Source organism: Fistularia commersonii, chromosome 7 (genome assembly GCF_037954325.1).
Source record: "Fistularia commersonii isolate RoL2024-O1a breed Wild chromosome 7, RoL_Fcom_v1.0, whole genome shotgun sequence".
Classification (NCBI taxonomy): domain Eukaryota; kingdom Metazoa; phylum Chordata; class Actinopteri; order Syngnathiformes; family Fistulariidae; genus Fistularia; species Fistularia commersonii.
This window is the reverse complement of record NC_141290.1, coordinates 6022501-6037865: the sequence shown is the minus strand read 5'-3', so window position 1 is coordinate 6037865 and position 15365 is coordinate 6022501. Positions and strand designations below refer to the sequence as shown.

The following is a 15365-nucleotide window of genomic DNA, read 5'->3' as shown; positions in this document are numbered from 1 at the left end:
AAAAATTAATTTGTTCAGATTTCGACACAGTATTATTTGTAAATTACAAGTTTATCACAACTTTATTTCTGCGAAGTAGCTCTCAGACATACGGTCATGGAGGAAAACGAAAACCATCGAAGAACTCAGCTCAGGAGAACTGTAACCTCGGAAGTGAAAACTCAGCCGGGGACATTTTTCAGCCTAGTAAAACTCACTTTGCACCTCATTCGCACGTCAGCAGGTCCGGATTCAGTACATCTCGATGTTTACGTTGTTTCCGAACCCCCGCGAGGTCCTGCAGAGAGCTTCCATCCCGTGGTTCGGCTTTTAAACCAGAAGCGGCGATGAGACTCAAGTAGATCTATTTTTACATCCTTGTGAATTCAAAGCATGTGATGCACAGCTCGTACGCTCAGATGCTTTCACCTCATTATGGATTTTCCCTATAATGCTTTCTGTGAGTGTCTCATTTTCTAATTTCCCTCAAAGCTACCACCCTGTCGGTCTCACTTCTTCTGCCCAGCATCACAATGAGGTCCTTGTGTTTGCGGTCTGGCTCGAGTGTGCGGAACAATTAATGCTGGCGGGCTGCGAGCGTCGCTCTTTGCAAATTAACATCATCGCCGCACATTATAGGGTTGGCCGGAACACCAGGTAGCCGCTGCCATGGAAATCACATCTGACGAGTGAAGATTGGATTCTTCCCCGTCCCTTGTTTTTGAAACTAGCGTCCTGCAGCAGAGGTTTCCTTTCCACAGAAGCCCCGTCATATAGTCGCCCCCGGTGTGGTCCGCCTCACTTCTGCACCGGATCAAAGGTTTGACACGGGTCAGTGGATGAAGCTCGGATTGTGTTTAATCTAAGCTTTGACGCAAAACCAGAAGAACACGCACAAGAGCTGAGGCTCTTCACACACCATATCATACCTTGTATGTAACACCATCATACTGACAAGTGTGTCCTAAAATGGCCACCAACTAGGTTTTAAAGCTATGCTCTAACACAGCGGATTTGTGACACAACACAAACACAAGGTGGGATTTTTATCATTTAATCCTTTAGCTTTGTTCACACACACACACACACACACACACACACACTGATGCACTGATGGTTGCGATGGCGCCAACCGGTCCGTCGTCAGCGATCCGTCAAGTTCAGTGTCTTGCCCAAGGACGCTTTCGGTACGCAGATTTGAGAAGCCATCATATTCCTATGTGGCTGAGTGAAAAAAGGGAATATGTGAATTAAATTATTATGACATGATTTTTAAAGTAAAGATGAATTGTGCTGAGGGTCATGGAAGGGGAGCTGAATTTGTTATACATGTATGAGCAATACATGTCTGCTTCGAAACCTGCGCCGCAGACAAAGTCAGTTCCACCTATCAAAGCTCGATTTCTATTTCTGTCCTCTCTGACAGGACTTCTTCTTGCAGGAGGCCACTTAGCATGTTTGTCTGGACATTCCAGACCTAAACACACACACACACACACACACACATATACACACACACACACCACCCGACTGCTTCTGACTGTTAATTGGAGCCCTACCATGCTGCCATCTGCAGACTCAGCCCAGACCCATTACATTTGACCAGGTTCTCCCGAAGGACAAGGTGGATCCCCTTTCCTTTGGACTCGCTAGGACTCACCCAAGGGCGTCAGATACATCGTGAGCCGAGTGGTGGCCGAAGTGCGAGATCTTGGCTGTCCGATCCAGAAGCTTGCTCTTGGGACATGAAATGTTACCTCTCTGTCGAGGAAGTAGCCCGAGCCGGTGAGCTGAGAGCCGATAGGTTCCGGCTGAATAGAATCGGACTCGGCTTGATGCACGGCTTGGGCTCTGGAACAAGTCTCCTTGAGAAGGACCGGACTCTTTCCTATTCTGGAGTGGACCGCAGTGACAGGCGCCAAGCAGGTGTTGGCATGCTGATGGTCCCCCGACTCATTGCCTGTTCGTTGGGGTTCATCCCGGTGGACGAGAGGGTAGCCTCCCTCCGTCTTCGGGTTGGGGGGTGGATTCGGACTGTTGTGTGTGCCTATGCACCCCACAGCAGCTCAGACTACCCACCATTCTTGGAATCCCTAGAGGGGCTGCTGGAGAGCACTCTTACCAGGGACTCCCTTGTTATACCGGAGAACTTCAACACTCACGTGGGCGATGACTGTGAGATCCGGAAGGGTGTATTCGGGTGGTACATTCCCCCTGATCTGAAGCTCAGCGATGGTTAGTTACTGGACCTCTGTGCTCATCATGGACTGTCCAAAAATGTTCAAGCGCAAAGGTGTGCACCTGGCAACACAAAAAAGGGGCGGAGCTTCAACTGACCACCACTTGGTGATGAGTTGGCTCCAATCGTGGGGTCGGACACCGGTCAGACCTGGCGGACCCGAGCATATCTTGAGGGTCTGTTGGGAACATCCCCTGCCAGATAGAGTTTCAACTCCCCACCTCCAGCTTCAACTACATTCCGGGGGAGTCCACGTGGACATTGTTGCTGTGGCGACATGGCCGTTACCTGTGGAACCCAAACTGAAGAAGTCTTGTCGGGCCTTTCTGGGGACCCTACATTGACCAGACGTGTGAATGAGAGGGTGAATGGTTGGACGTCTTCATATGTGACCCTGTGACAGACCGGTCCAGGGTGAACCCCGCCTTTGTCCAATCACAGCTGGGATAAGCTGAACCTCCCACGGGCCTGAGTGCAGGATAAGTGATATAGATAATGAATGAAAATTAAAAAAAAATCATTCCGATAAAAGAGTTCTATGACAATATATTTGAAACTCTCGAGCAGCCGGAACCATGATACTCATGGCCACAAGCAAACAATTCCAGCACACGAAACAGAAACGCCGGCCTGGGTGGCAAATATTATGGGATGTAACCCTTGTCTGTAAGTGCAATACATTTGTCTGCAGCATGTGCCGGTTGTTATCCCGTCACTGTGCTCGCTCGTAGACATCATGCCAGGGTAGATTCGTCCGAGCATCTTTCCTTCGTCTCGCAATCCAGTGTTTGTTTTCCACGCTGGCGAAGCTCCCTTCTTTTTTTCAGTTTTCTCTTCATTGCAATTTTCCAAAGCCCTCATCATCCTCTACGCCCAAATGATGATTGCTGCTCAAATGTACCACCGTCCTGGGGAATCATGGATCCTGCACAAATTATCGCGTCCCAGAAGAAATCCCTGCAGGACTCGAGACCCGGCCTTCTGTTTAATATCTTTCGTCTATTTTTATGTCTGACAAACACTTCTTTAATATCTCCGGAGTCTCCCTGGATTCACGGTGCATCGCCGTCTTTGACAAACATCAGTCATTCATTTCAGGTCGAGCTTTTCTTGCAGAGCCAGCGGGGGGAACAGATCCGGGGGAGGAGAGGCGAACAAACTTACTCCAAACTGGGGTTCCTGCTCCGCATTAGCTTGTGGAAGGTGTGTGAGTTCATCTACTCTGTCACTCATTGGTTCATTCAGTCGTTCTCTACACTTCTTATCGTGCACTCAGGGTCACGGGAGGGGTGTGTGGAGCCTGGACGGATCACAGGGACACTTACAGGGATAAAACCCAGAGACATACCGCTGCCCGTCTCCGTAGACCAGGGGTCGGCAACCCGTAACACCCAACGAGCCATTTGGACTCGGTTTCCTCGGAAAAGAAAACACTGGGAGCCGCGATTACTTTTTGACGTCTAAAATAAAGGTACCGCTGTATAAATTGCTTTTAATTGCCTTTACACTTTGTTTAAATAAGTGTGTAGTGTGTTGCTTCTGAAATTCACAAAGGATTACGGATTACTCATTTTGAGGTTCGGGCTTTCAAAGCGTTTAGCGGAGCCTTGACCTGAATTTTACAAAATAAATAGGGAAAAAAATCACTGTGTCAGTAAACAATAAAAAAATAAATATTTGCAAATATTTGCAATTTTTCCTTTTCAATTTTTCCTTTTATCATACTATTGTGCACTCCTTACCTCACTTGTTACTAAGACACTTATAGTTTTATCACTTGTTTACTAAGACACTTTATAGTTTCACTGAGACACTTTAAAGTTATAGTTTATAGTTTATTTTTATTTCTAATTCTGCCTTTTTCTTTTTATTATTTATTACTGTTATATTTTCTGTTACTCTGGCACAACAATTTCCTTCGGGATTAATAAAGTTGTTCTTATCTTATCCTATCTTATCTTATATCTTCATAAATATTTCTTTTTACATGGTTTATGGGACTTCTGCTCCTGAACTTCTGCGCACAGCATCTACAAATCGGGACTTTACCGGCCGGCGGGTATACCGGCTTCCGCGAGTGTGACGCTATTTTCAGCGGCGAAAAATAATAGATATAATTTTATTTAATATTTCAAGATCACAATAATCTTCCAACTTAGAACTAAAAGTTAAAAAAAGGAATTAACACAAATGAAATATACTTCAATAAATATTTATAATTTATTTTCCTAAGCCACTCAGAGCCGCAGTGTAAAGATGAAAGAGGAGCCGCGGGTTGCCGACCCCTGCCTTAGACCTACATAGAGACGCAGCAATTCGGTCTCAACCATTCATGCTTCTGGGCAGTTTGGGATCCCCAGTGAAGCTCCTCGCTGTGAAGATGAGGTCACCTATTTTGTTTCATGTTGTCTACAGTTTTGTTTCTCCGAGTCTTCTGTAACGTCTCCTAATTCACGCTCCCAGCGGTTGAATCGCGAGCATGGTTTTTTGTTTACAGCCGTATTTTGTGGGCTAACCGCGTGGAGCGCCGTTCCTCTTGTGCGGGTGATTCACGAGGTGAGCTCCGATGCAGGGCAGAGGACGTGATGGAAACATGGCCGGCGCTCGCCAGCACTAACTCATGAGGGCCGAGATTTATAAAAGAGAGCGGTTTGCACGCACGGCTTAATAAATCTGAACATTCCGTGAAGATTCAAACCCAGGCAGTCGTTTCTGTCTGGAGAAGGACATGCAGCGAAGCATGACCCTCTTCATCTCCCGGTTTAAGAGAATAGTTGCATCACGATGACGCTCCTCGGTTTTTTTTTTTTTTTTTTCCAGCATCAAATGAGAACGTTGAGGAGGTTAAGTGTGGACAGCTAAGGATCCGCTGATCTCTAGATGTTGGAACGGCATGGACACGCATGGTGGATACCTGACGTGAGGTTCCCCCTGGATCCATCTAAGAGGCCCAAAACCATTCACACATGTAAACACAGAAAGGTCTAGTTTCTTACCAGGGACCCTCTGAAAATGTAGAAACCCCCACAAAACAGATGACCGCCTTGCAATCAACTGGTATCTGAGGCGCCATTTAGCCACCATGGTGCTTTGCTCCACAGGAGAGTCCACAGGGTTCAGGTTCAGGTTCAGGTCCAAGCGCCCTCTGCAAGAGCAAGCCGGAGATCGGCCTACAGCAGACAACCTCCTCTCTTCTAGCAACTTCTAAGTAGATTCCTTTCCGGTACATATCATTAAATCATATTCTGATTTATAGTTGACTAAAGTGGAGAATGTGAACAGCCATCTTTGTAGTTGACCGCGGGCTTTATTTGAAAATCAGCACAACGTGAAGTCATTGTGCAAATTTGACAGCTTCATACATTTTCATTCGCTCAGGAAGCCATCTTCAGCCCCTTTCATGTTCCCCTCCCCCGGCTCTCGGGGGCCTAAAGAATGTTGTAATCAACCAAAGTGAAATGCGAAACATGTGCAGAACGCCGTGCCGACCGTCAACCATCCTCAGAGCCGATGTAGCAAAACATAAGGAATCGGCGGCGGCGGCGGCGGCGGCGGCCAGGGCTCATTGCAGGAAGGCGAGACTTGACCGCGGCTATTTATGCATGAAACATGATTTAATGTGGAGGAATAATAGGCGTACCAGGAGCATAGGTGCTTTCATCGTCGCTGAGCTTTAAACAGACCGTTCTCATCATGTCCACGAACCTTTACGCGCAATTTTCTTTCCAGACACGCTTGATTGCCTGGTGGTGGAGCTCAACCTCACATGTATGCCCAGCGCTCTTAATTCAATTTTAATAGCGCCGCCGCCGCCGCCGCCGCCGCCGCCGCCGCCGCCGCGAGAGCTCATCTCTCATCAAACACCATGCGAATACACAGCGCACAGCGTTCCCTCGGCCGTCCCCCTTGCTGACGTGCACAACCCAGTATTACTGTTTGTTAGGATTTGTTGCTACAGACCCCTCAGGCAACGGTGTCATGTCCCTGCTTCATATCCTGAGTCCCCTCTCCTAACGCCGCAAAGGACAGCAAATATTGATCCTCGTATTCTGGTGCGGAATAGCGATAAGGCGGCATCAGAGGGAAAGGTCAACACATTTTGTCAAAAAGGTGGGAGGTGAGGCTGATCTTGTTTCTGTTCTTGAGTCTGCTGTCCAGATTTATTTATGTTACAAGCATTAAAACCTGGTTGTTATGCAAAAGCTGCGAATTAAAAGTGAGCAATGACTTATTTTTGGGTCGACGCGTGCCACGAAACAAGTGAATATTCCAGCTTTAGTCTCGTTGACAAGGTTTAAAAAAAAAAAAAAAAAAACGGTACTTTTGTGCTGATAATTGAAAACAATCGGTTGGCAGTCAGTTCCCCTTTCACGAGTCTTAAGTTCGCTCCTGCCTATTTATGGTCGGCGCAAGGAAGACGAGAATCTGAGTCATTTCCCACTCTTTCTCTATATTCTTTAATGTTTTATTAAAGCTTTGATTAACCTCTTCTTCTAATTCTTTGTCGTGGAACCTAATCCCTTGTATTGCAGAGAAAACAGCTTTCTTTGCGTTTTCTTAATTGTTTCAATAAAACATGCAACCTCAAGAAGAAAATGAAAATGCAGTTTGCATTACTTATTACTCATTGTCGTTAAAAGTCAAAATACGCTGCTACATTCTGAAAGTGAAAAAGCATTCTACTAACGCTTTTTAGATCTGGATTCTAAGCATTAAATGCGTCCAGAGTCATAGTCACACGTATGAACGGTGGAGAAAACCGAGAAAAACGAGAATGAGAGCAAGGGACTGGAGAAAAACCTCCAGGTTAGCAAATATGTAAAATGTGTTTAGTGTGACCAGAGGAGGGGGGAGTTGTTTGCCGATCCCACGGTAGCCCCGAGACTCTGGGTTTCCAAACACCGATCCATTGGAACGCATTTCTTTTAATCGCAAGAGGAACTTTCATGAAATCACAAGGTCGGTTTGAATATAAACATGGAGCTGATAGCAAATGGGAACATTAAGATTCCATCACTCTCACGTGAAAGTAAAATGCCAGCGAGCTTACTTGTACTTCATCACGGCTACATTTTGCGGCCTAGCTATATTAGCCTCTTGACTCCCACAACTAACCTTCCGAGCGTTTCCATCCAGCAGAGGAGTAACTTCAGCAAAGTCTCGCGGGGAGTCCTTCATCCTGACAATCAAATATCTGTGCAAACAGATACCGACAGATGTAGCCATGGTTACCAATATCGGTCGATTTTTATTTGGACACTGGTTGTAATCTGAAATGATGCTCAAGAATACCAGGAGAAGTACAAGAACAGAAAAAAATGAAGAACAAAAAGCGAAACCCCCGATGATTTTATTCTTGTGAGGGGACGGCGTGCGGTCCGAGGCATACTTCCACTTTTACTTCCACTCCCCTTTGCTCAGCTGCTGGGAGACATACTGACAGAAGCACACGAAACCCTCCAGGTGACCCGGGGTGGCCGGCGTGGGGAAGGGGAAGTGTCTTTTGGCGAGGCAGCAAGTGTAACCCGATGAAAAGAAGAGCAGCGCTCTCTGAAACATTTCTTCGGCACGGCCCTGCTCGGAGAAGGTTCCCGTGAAGCTGGAGCGGCAGCCGTCCAGAGACACGTACACCAGATAAAGTTTTGTACTGGACAGACACCCCATGAGTACCTTCTCCTTTGAGAGGATTGCGTTGGCCTGTCCTACGGCTTTCTGCATCTCCCTCAGAACCAATTTCCTGCTGTCGTTGTGCCACAAAGCGATCTGAATGAGCAACCCTAGCGGAACCAAGAAGAAGAGTGACAGGAAAAACGCCAGCTCCATAGCCAGCATCACTATGAAACATAAAAATAGAACTAGGACGAGAAACAGCCCCATTAAGTATACCACAACTCTCTTCCAGACCGAGCGAAACCAGACTTTAGAGGACACGCTGTTGACGATCCTAACAGCCTCTCTGTATTTGTCCTGGTCTTCAATGATGAGGCGCAGCTGGTCTGGTACCTCCATGTCACTGAACTGACCGGCTTCCCATTTTTGGAGACTCTCGTCATTGACAGAGACCAGAGGCTGCAGGGCTTTCCCGTTGTAGATGGACGGGGGCTGGTAGGGCACCACGGTGGAACCCTGAAGCTGCTGGTTGGGAGTGCACAGCACCTTCAGCAGCTTGTCCAGAAAGGCTGAGCTGTCCACCTCTAGGTACGTCAGATGGCAGAGGAGCAGAGGAATACTGATTCCTTGTTCCAGCAGCACCGGGACGATGGGCTTCCTCCCCAGGCAGTCTCTGAACATGGACATGTTAGCCTCCAGGAGACACCAGCGACTCCTCACAAACTCCGAGCTGAGAACAAGCAAGACCTTCTGGCTTTCCTGGATGCAGTCGGACATGTTCTCCAGCACCGTGCGTCCAGGGGTGAAGTCACGCTCGTGGTAGCAGACCTGCAGCCCGCAGCTCTCCAGCTGGCTTATCAGGGATTCGGTCCACTCGTGGTCGGTGCTGCTGTAGCTGATGAAGACGTGGTAGAACTCGCCGTTCTTCAGAGCGGGAGGAACGTGGCTGGAGGACAAGAGTGGGACCATAGGCTCCGATGCAGCCATTTCGGCCTCTGGCTGATCAGCTGGATCCATTTTCTGCTGGAGCACAAAAATTGAAAATGATCCATGTCAGATGCTAATTTGTCTCTTTGTGTGGATGAGAATCACTGACGCAAAATTGGGAACACCTTTTTTTTTTTTTATGATTTAACCCTTGTGTGACCCACTACCATGTTCCACTGTAGAAAAAACACCTTCATCTATTTTTTTCCAACTTGAAATTTTATGACTTTTCCTAAAGAGACCCCATAATTAGAAAAAGTGATACTTCTTCTTTGTTTATGTTTCCATGTGGGCTGTACACCACTAAGGTACAAAGATTGTCTTATGGGTCATTTTTGACCCGTAGGACAGGGGGAGTAAACACAATGTTAAGATCGCGCGAGGGTTAATGATGGACATGAGTTTGTGACGGTAGTTATCTTTTATTTCAGTAAGGCAGAAGGTTGTACACTTCTGGGCGCAAAGAAACCATGGGAGTGTTAATCCCTGGAACAAAAGTTTAGCGAGCGGTACTGGTCGACGAAAGCCGAAGGTGTATGAAAGCTGTTCCCACCAAACACAAAGAAATGCACACAGTCCATATTTTACACTACCAGGGATGAAGTACTCCAACCAAATCAAATGATTACTCAGCTCCAGTGAAGGGAAGAGCGAGAATCTGTTCTCAGTGATCAACAATGCTGTCGGGCCTCCCGACTCCCCATGTACTCGACGGACACCTGTAACTCTCCAATGTTGTTTTTAAATGAAGGTGTCTACCGGCAACTGCGTTCAGATCCACTGTACCTCTCTTACACTGCCAAAATTTTCCCCCTATATATCAGAGGTCTGCAACGCCCCTCTGGAAATCCAAGCTCTTCACATGCCAGCTCGATCCTCTGGAACTCTTCCATCACTTCACAGGACTCTAGGTGTTACTCCCATTTTAAAAAAATTTGGGGTGGGATCCCAACAATTACAGGAACCTCCATCCCGTCTCTAGCGAACCTCTCCAAAATTCTGTCCACCTCCAAATCACACTCTCATTTAGCACGCAAGAGTTGCTAGGAACGTCTCCAGTCCGGTTTCACGGCACCAGAGACCTTCTCACTGCAGCCGACTCCGGCCTTCTCTCCGTCCTCGTCCACCCCTGTCTCACAGGCCACACCCAGCTCACCCTCCCTGGTTACTCCAAGGTATGCCCCAGGGATTTGTCCTGGGTCCCCTCCTCTTCATGACCCACCTGCTCATCCTTGGCAATATTTTACCCAAATTCAATATCCGCTTCCACCACTTCGTGGATGACACTCAGCTCTACCAAACTCCACTCTCCTGCCCTGTGCCCTCAACTCCCGCTTATCTGAAATCACATCTTGTTTTACCTCCAACGTCTCAAAACATGCACCGGAAAAACGGAACTCCTCCTTGTCGCCATCATCGGTCGACAGCTTCTCCCTCACCGCTGACAGCTTCGCAGTCTCCAGCTCCCCTCAGGTTAAGTGTCTTGGGTGTCAATAACTCTATTGATCTGCTTGCTACCATCTTCTTCCAACCTTGTCTACCTCAACTTTTTGGTCTCCACCCCTCTTTTTGGCACTTCCTTCTTTCACTTTTTACTCGATGTGATTTTGGCTGTTGCAATTTTGTCCGTATGTTGTTTTTTATCCCCAGCTCTGTCCAAGTGTCCTTGAGTTCTAAGAAAAGCGCAAATAAATTAAAATGTATCGTGATTATACTTGGTAAACCGCCTGAAAGTGTGTGTAAAGACCTCCAGCTGCAGAGCTACAACGAAACCCAAGAGACACCTCAGCGCCGATCACAGAACATGTCGAAGCACGCAGGTAGAAGTTTCGCCGTGCGCAGGAAAAGTCGAAGTTCAAAGTTACCAAGGTTTGTTCCCTGAATGGAGCTGAAAGCGAGCACCGACGTGAGGTAGCGCATCGAGGTATCTCCGAAGAAAAACGTGTTTGCTCACGGGCCGGGGAGCTGTCGCAACCCCACTCCCACGGAGGAGAAGGACAGCGCTCTCCACCGCCATGTCTGACTAGAATCAACAAAAAAACAACCTGGAATGACACAGAAATTACCTCCTGGAACCGAGCGCAATCACACCGCTCGCCGGGGCCAAGGAACGGCGTACGACCAATCCCGAAGGGTTTCACAGAGAGCGGTACTTGGACACACAGAGAAGCAGCGGTTGTCAGGAAACAGGAAATGTAGAACTCTGAATTCTCTGCTTCTTTGTTAAAGAGACAGCGTGCATCCTGCTCCCTGACAGGAGGACCAGCAGCTGCATTCCCTCCTGGTGGACACACAGAGACAAACTTTCACCGTCTCTTGCACAAGTCATATAGAGACATACGGCACTTCACGCTCTTATTCACGCATCCTAAAGCAACTCACGTCATTACATTACATTACATTTACATTCCAGTCATTTGGCAGAAGCTTTTATCCAAAGCAACTTACAAGAAGTGCAATTCAGTCACCGAAGATCCGAAGTACCAGTAGTCGGAAATCAGAAGTGACCACTCTACCGAAAAGCCATCTCAAAACCATATACATAAATACATACATTCGTTGAATCTTTTTTTTTTTTTTTTTTTTTTTCGGGGGGGATTGGAGGCTAAGTGCGATTAGTGGGGTGGTGCTTGACAAAGAAGTATGTTTTCAGTACACGGCGAAAGATGGGCAGCGACTCCCGTGTTCTGACCTTTTTCGGGAGTTCGTTTCGGAAGCTGAAACCGCGAAGAGCCGAGTCCGGTCCGATAGTGACGGTCGCTCAGAGGTGGCAGATCGGAGGGGACGGGTAGGGACATGTGGTTCGACCATATCCTGGTGATAAGACGGGGCCGTCCCATTCACCGCCAGGTAGGCGAACACCGGGGTCTTGAACTTGATGCGGGCGGCTGTCGGGAGCCAGGCATAAGATGGGGAGTTGTATGGGAGAATTTGGGACGGTTGAACACCAGGCAGGCTACCGCTTTCTGAATCTGCAGGAACATGCGACTGCTGCGACGTTTGCTGATAATGACAGTTGGTTGTCTGGGACCACGCCCAGGTTTCTTGAAGTTGTGGTTGCTCTTGCCACGGTGTTGTCGATGGTGATGGTCGGGCCACTATGTGGACAACCTTTCCCCGGGAGAAAGAACAGCTCAGTCTTGTCTAGGTAACCATTCACATAGTGGAAGAATTGCTCTCATCTGATAATATCTAATACGCTGGATGCGTTTAAGTTGAAAGGGGATCAAAAGTCCATTTTTTTCAAAGTTCATAAAAAATAAAATAAAAAAAAACTCCAAACTCTCCGTCCTTCTCGAGAACAAGCCAGAGGGCTTTTCATTTTCCATGCCTTTCTTTTTCTTTGCGCTTCCTTGTTTTCATGCAGACCGGTAACCCTCTAATCCCCCGGTGGCAGAGTTGCCCGGAGGTCAAAAAGAGAAGTGTACTGTTGTCCCGAGCCAGACCCGACATCTGCTGCTTTCTCCACGCTGACCGGTCCTCTCCGGCAGATCAGCCAGGAGCACTGACGTAATGAAAGAAAGGGTTCGCTGAGCAGAGGTTACTTTATTTCACTGCACGTGTTTCCTGATTTGAGAAAAAAAACTTGATCATAACCATACACCTCGGTTTAACACTCAACCAGATCCAAATACTCAATCTATACCCAGTTCATTGGAATTAATGGTAATACTGGAGGCTCTGAGGAGACGCGATGCAGCAGTGCTACATTATTAGGATTATTAATTTACTTTTTGATGAACTGGTTTATCAGGATAAAAATCCCACTTGTACCTCTCGGACCTGGCCTGCACTGTGATGGAAAACCCATTATTATTATTATTATTATTACTAGTATTATTATTATTATTATCATTATCATTATTATTATTATTATTAGTATCATTATTATTATTATCAATAATAATAATAATACTAATAATAATAATAATGTTGTTGTTGTTATTATTTTTATCATTGTTATTATTATCATTATTATTAGTAGTAGTAGTAGTAGTTGTATTATTATTATTATTATTATTATTATGATTATTATTATTATTATTATTATTATTATTATTATTATTATTATTATTATTATCATAATTATTATAATTATTATTGTCATTATTATTAGTATTATTATTAGTATTAGTAGTATTAGTATTAGTATTAGTATTATTATTATTAGTAGTAGTAGTAGTAGTAGTATTAGTATTAGTATTAGTATTAGTTTTAGTATTATTATTATTGTTATTATTATTAGCATTAGCAGCAGTAGTATTAGTGCTATTTGCTGTTGTTGCTCCTGCTCTATCTTTAGGTACATTTTTGATTTTATGAATAAATTTAGTTGCAGTGCTCCCTGGAACTCATGGTTTCAGTACATTTTTAGCTGAGGTGAATGTTTCGCGTGCACAGTTATACCTTTTCCGCATGCATCACCGCGGGAACGGGTCCGAGATTTCGGATCTCCTCGCAGACCGGAATTCTCCGGCGCCATTGACACGGTCACAGTCATAGCATCGCTCTTTATTTATCATGCAATGAATCGCTTGGAAAGGATTTGCTGAATTATCCAGGGATTAGCTTTGTGTGCACGGTGTAAGTAAGATTGGATTATCATCCCTTATCCCTTTACAAACACGGTGAGTAATGACAGCAAATATTTACCGTTGCATCCATCTCCGGGGCACTATAATCTATCATTTGGCCGTGATCATGAACTTAATATGAAGATATTTATTGATTCAGTGATATGAGCAGGTAAACATGTTGGGAAATGCATGTGGAGAATTAATCACTGGTCTGATATCTTGTTTGACCAAAAGCTATTTAAAATGTAAGCGAAGTCGTCATGCGATAGGTTGTCATTGTGATTCGAGAAAACCCATTTAAACGCGTTTTAAAAGGGTATCACAAGTCGCCGAGACAAATTGAGCAAGAAAATGACCTCGATCCTCGCGTTCTTTCCGCAAGATCGATAAAGTCGTATTGATGGGTCCTGACGGGCCGCATCAAGGACGACTGGTTTTACTTCTCATCCAAGAGTTTTTTTTTTTCGATTCTATTTTTATGATTCCCGCTCACTGGCGGTGAGTCCCGGCCAACGCCATCAACACCCGATCTAACGTCCCTTACATTTAAATTTTAATCACAATCGGTCAGCGGGATGATTGGAATAGATCATTTGCATTCGTGTTTGCAAACAGAACGTGAGGGGGATACAGAATGTTGGTTAGTGGAAAATAATCTAAGGAGATGACAGAAGTTTTTGGGGTACAACAGGCTTTCTTCCAATCAGAAAGTTGCGGGTTGGAGTCCAGGCTCCCGGTTGGCGGCTTGCACAACATCTGCTGCCAACATTTGGAAACCGCCAGCAACCATTAAACAACCATTAAACCACATATATTTATATAGTTTTTACTCTAAACCAGGGGTGTCGAACTCATTTTGGTCCGGGGGCCACAAAGGCCTAATTTGGTGTCAAAGGGGGCCGGACCAGTAAAAGCATTACCTAGAAGTAGCACTAAGTCTATATTTTTCCTTTGTTTTTGTGTGAAGGAGGTAAACAGGTAAATTTTAAAAATCTTTATATGTAATGAATTATTATTCCTCTAAGAAATGACATGACAAATTAATATTAAAAATGAATATTAAAAAAGAATGAATGAAATTACACCCCAAAAATATTGTTGAGTTAAAAGAGTGGGAAAATTTGCCACTAGAATTTAAGAGAAAATTGATGTGTAGCATGTATAAAAGGAGGTTTAACGTTTACCAAGCTATTCTGGTTATTAAATCAATCTTTTTAATTTTGCCGTTTTCTTTTTTTTTTTTTTTGCTATCGTTTTTGTGGTATTTGTAGAAATAAGAAAAGATCGTTTTAACAATGTCACAAGATGTTTTTTTCATCAAAAAATCATTGTGTTTTTCAAATTTTGAAGCAAAAAAATACATAGAAAAGTTACTTTGTTCCTGTTTTTTTTTTTTTTGCCTGTTTTTTTTTCCCCGGATGCATGTGATTTCAGGGGCAGGGGCGCCACAAAATATTGTTCCGAGGGCCGCGAGTCTGAGACTCCTGGTCTAAACAGTGGAACCTTGATTTAAAAGTGCATTAACTCATGAGTTTTCTGCGATACCAGCTGTCGCTCAGTGGGATTTTGGCTTTGTGATCCGAACCCAGATCTCCAGGTTAAGGTCTCTTGTTGCGTAGGGAAAGCAAACGAGGATACCCGAGGACTAGCCTGACGGGGGTCCGCACCCCATTTTCTGGTCTGTGGTCTCCAATTGGCTCGATAACCGGCGGACAAAAGCGAATGTTGAGAGGTTTCGGGAAAATGGGAAAGAGGAGCGAATACATTAAAATATGAATATGAACGACCCAGAAACTGCAGCTTTTAAGATCTCACTGCTAGCCAGCTAGCCTCGCCTAACAACCGTCCGCATCGTGTCGAGATTTGGTTCAGAGACCCTGGGACGATGTGAAAGTGCATAAATACGACAACTGGAAAACTACCATTTACCTCTCCTGGGACAGCATTCATTTCTTCCCAACAAGTTGCAGTTT

The 15365-nt window shown here is 45.4% G+C and overlaps 1 protein-coding gene across 5 annotated transcripts; it reads right to left on the bottom strand.

Moving 5' to 3' along the window:
* Positions 1–7446: 7446 nt before the first annotated feature.
* On the bottom strand, positions 7447–11638 carry LOC147232492 (uncharacterized). Of its 5 annotated transcripts, none has more exons than XM_086148789.1 (3): positions 11508–11638; positions 10882–11096; positions 7447–8851 (listed from the first exon to the last, which is right to left on the bottom strand). In XM_086148789.1, exons 1-3 carry the CDS (start codon positions 11611–11613, stop codon positions 7616–7618), a joined length of 1557 nt encoding a protein of 518 aa, XP_086004915.1. In that variant the 5' UTR covers positions 11614–11638; the 3' UTR covers positions 7447–7615. The 5 variants fall into 5 exon arrangements, with proteins under 5 accessions (XP_086004915.1, XP_086004916.1, XP_086004919.1 ...); XM_086148790.1 differs by having other exon boundaries at positions 7447–8848; XM_086148793.1 differs by lacking the exon at positions 10882–11096 and having other exon boundaries at positions 11508–11524.
* Between the last annotated feature and the right edge of the window lie 3727 nt (positions 11639–15365).

Excerpts from the sequence above, each read along its gene's own strand:
- LOC147232492 (XM_086148789.1), bottom strand. The coding sequence starts at position 11,613 with ATGTCCCTACCCGTCCCCTCCGATCTGCCACCTCTGAGCGACCGTCAC. Across the intron at positions 11,097-11,507 it reads GAAACGAACTCCCGAAAAAG|GAGGGAATGCAGCTGCTGGT; the intron begins GTCAGAACACGG and ends TGTGTCCACCAG. Across the intron at positions 8,852-10,881 it reads ATTGCGCTCGGTTCCAGGAG|CAGAAAATGGATCCAGCTGA; the intron begins GTAATTTCTGTG and ends TTTGTGCTCCAG.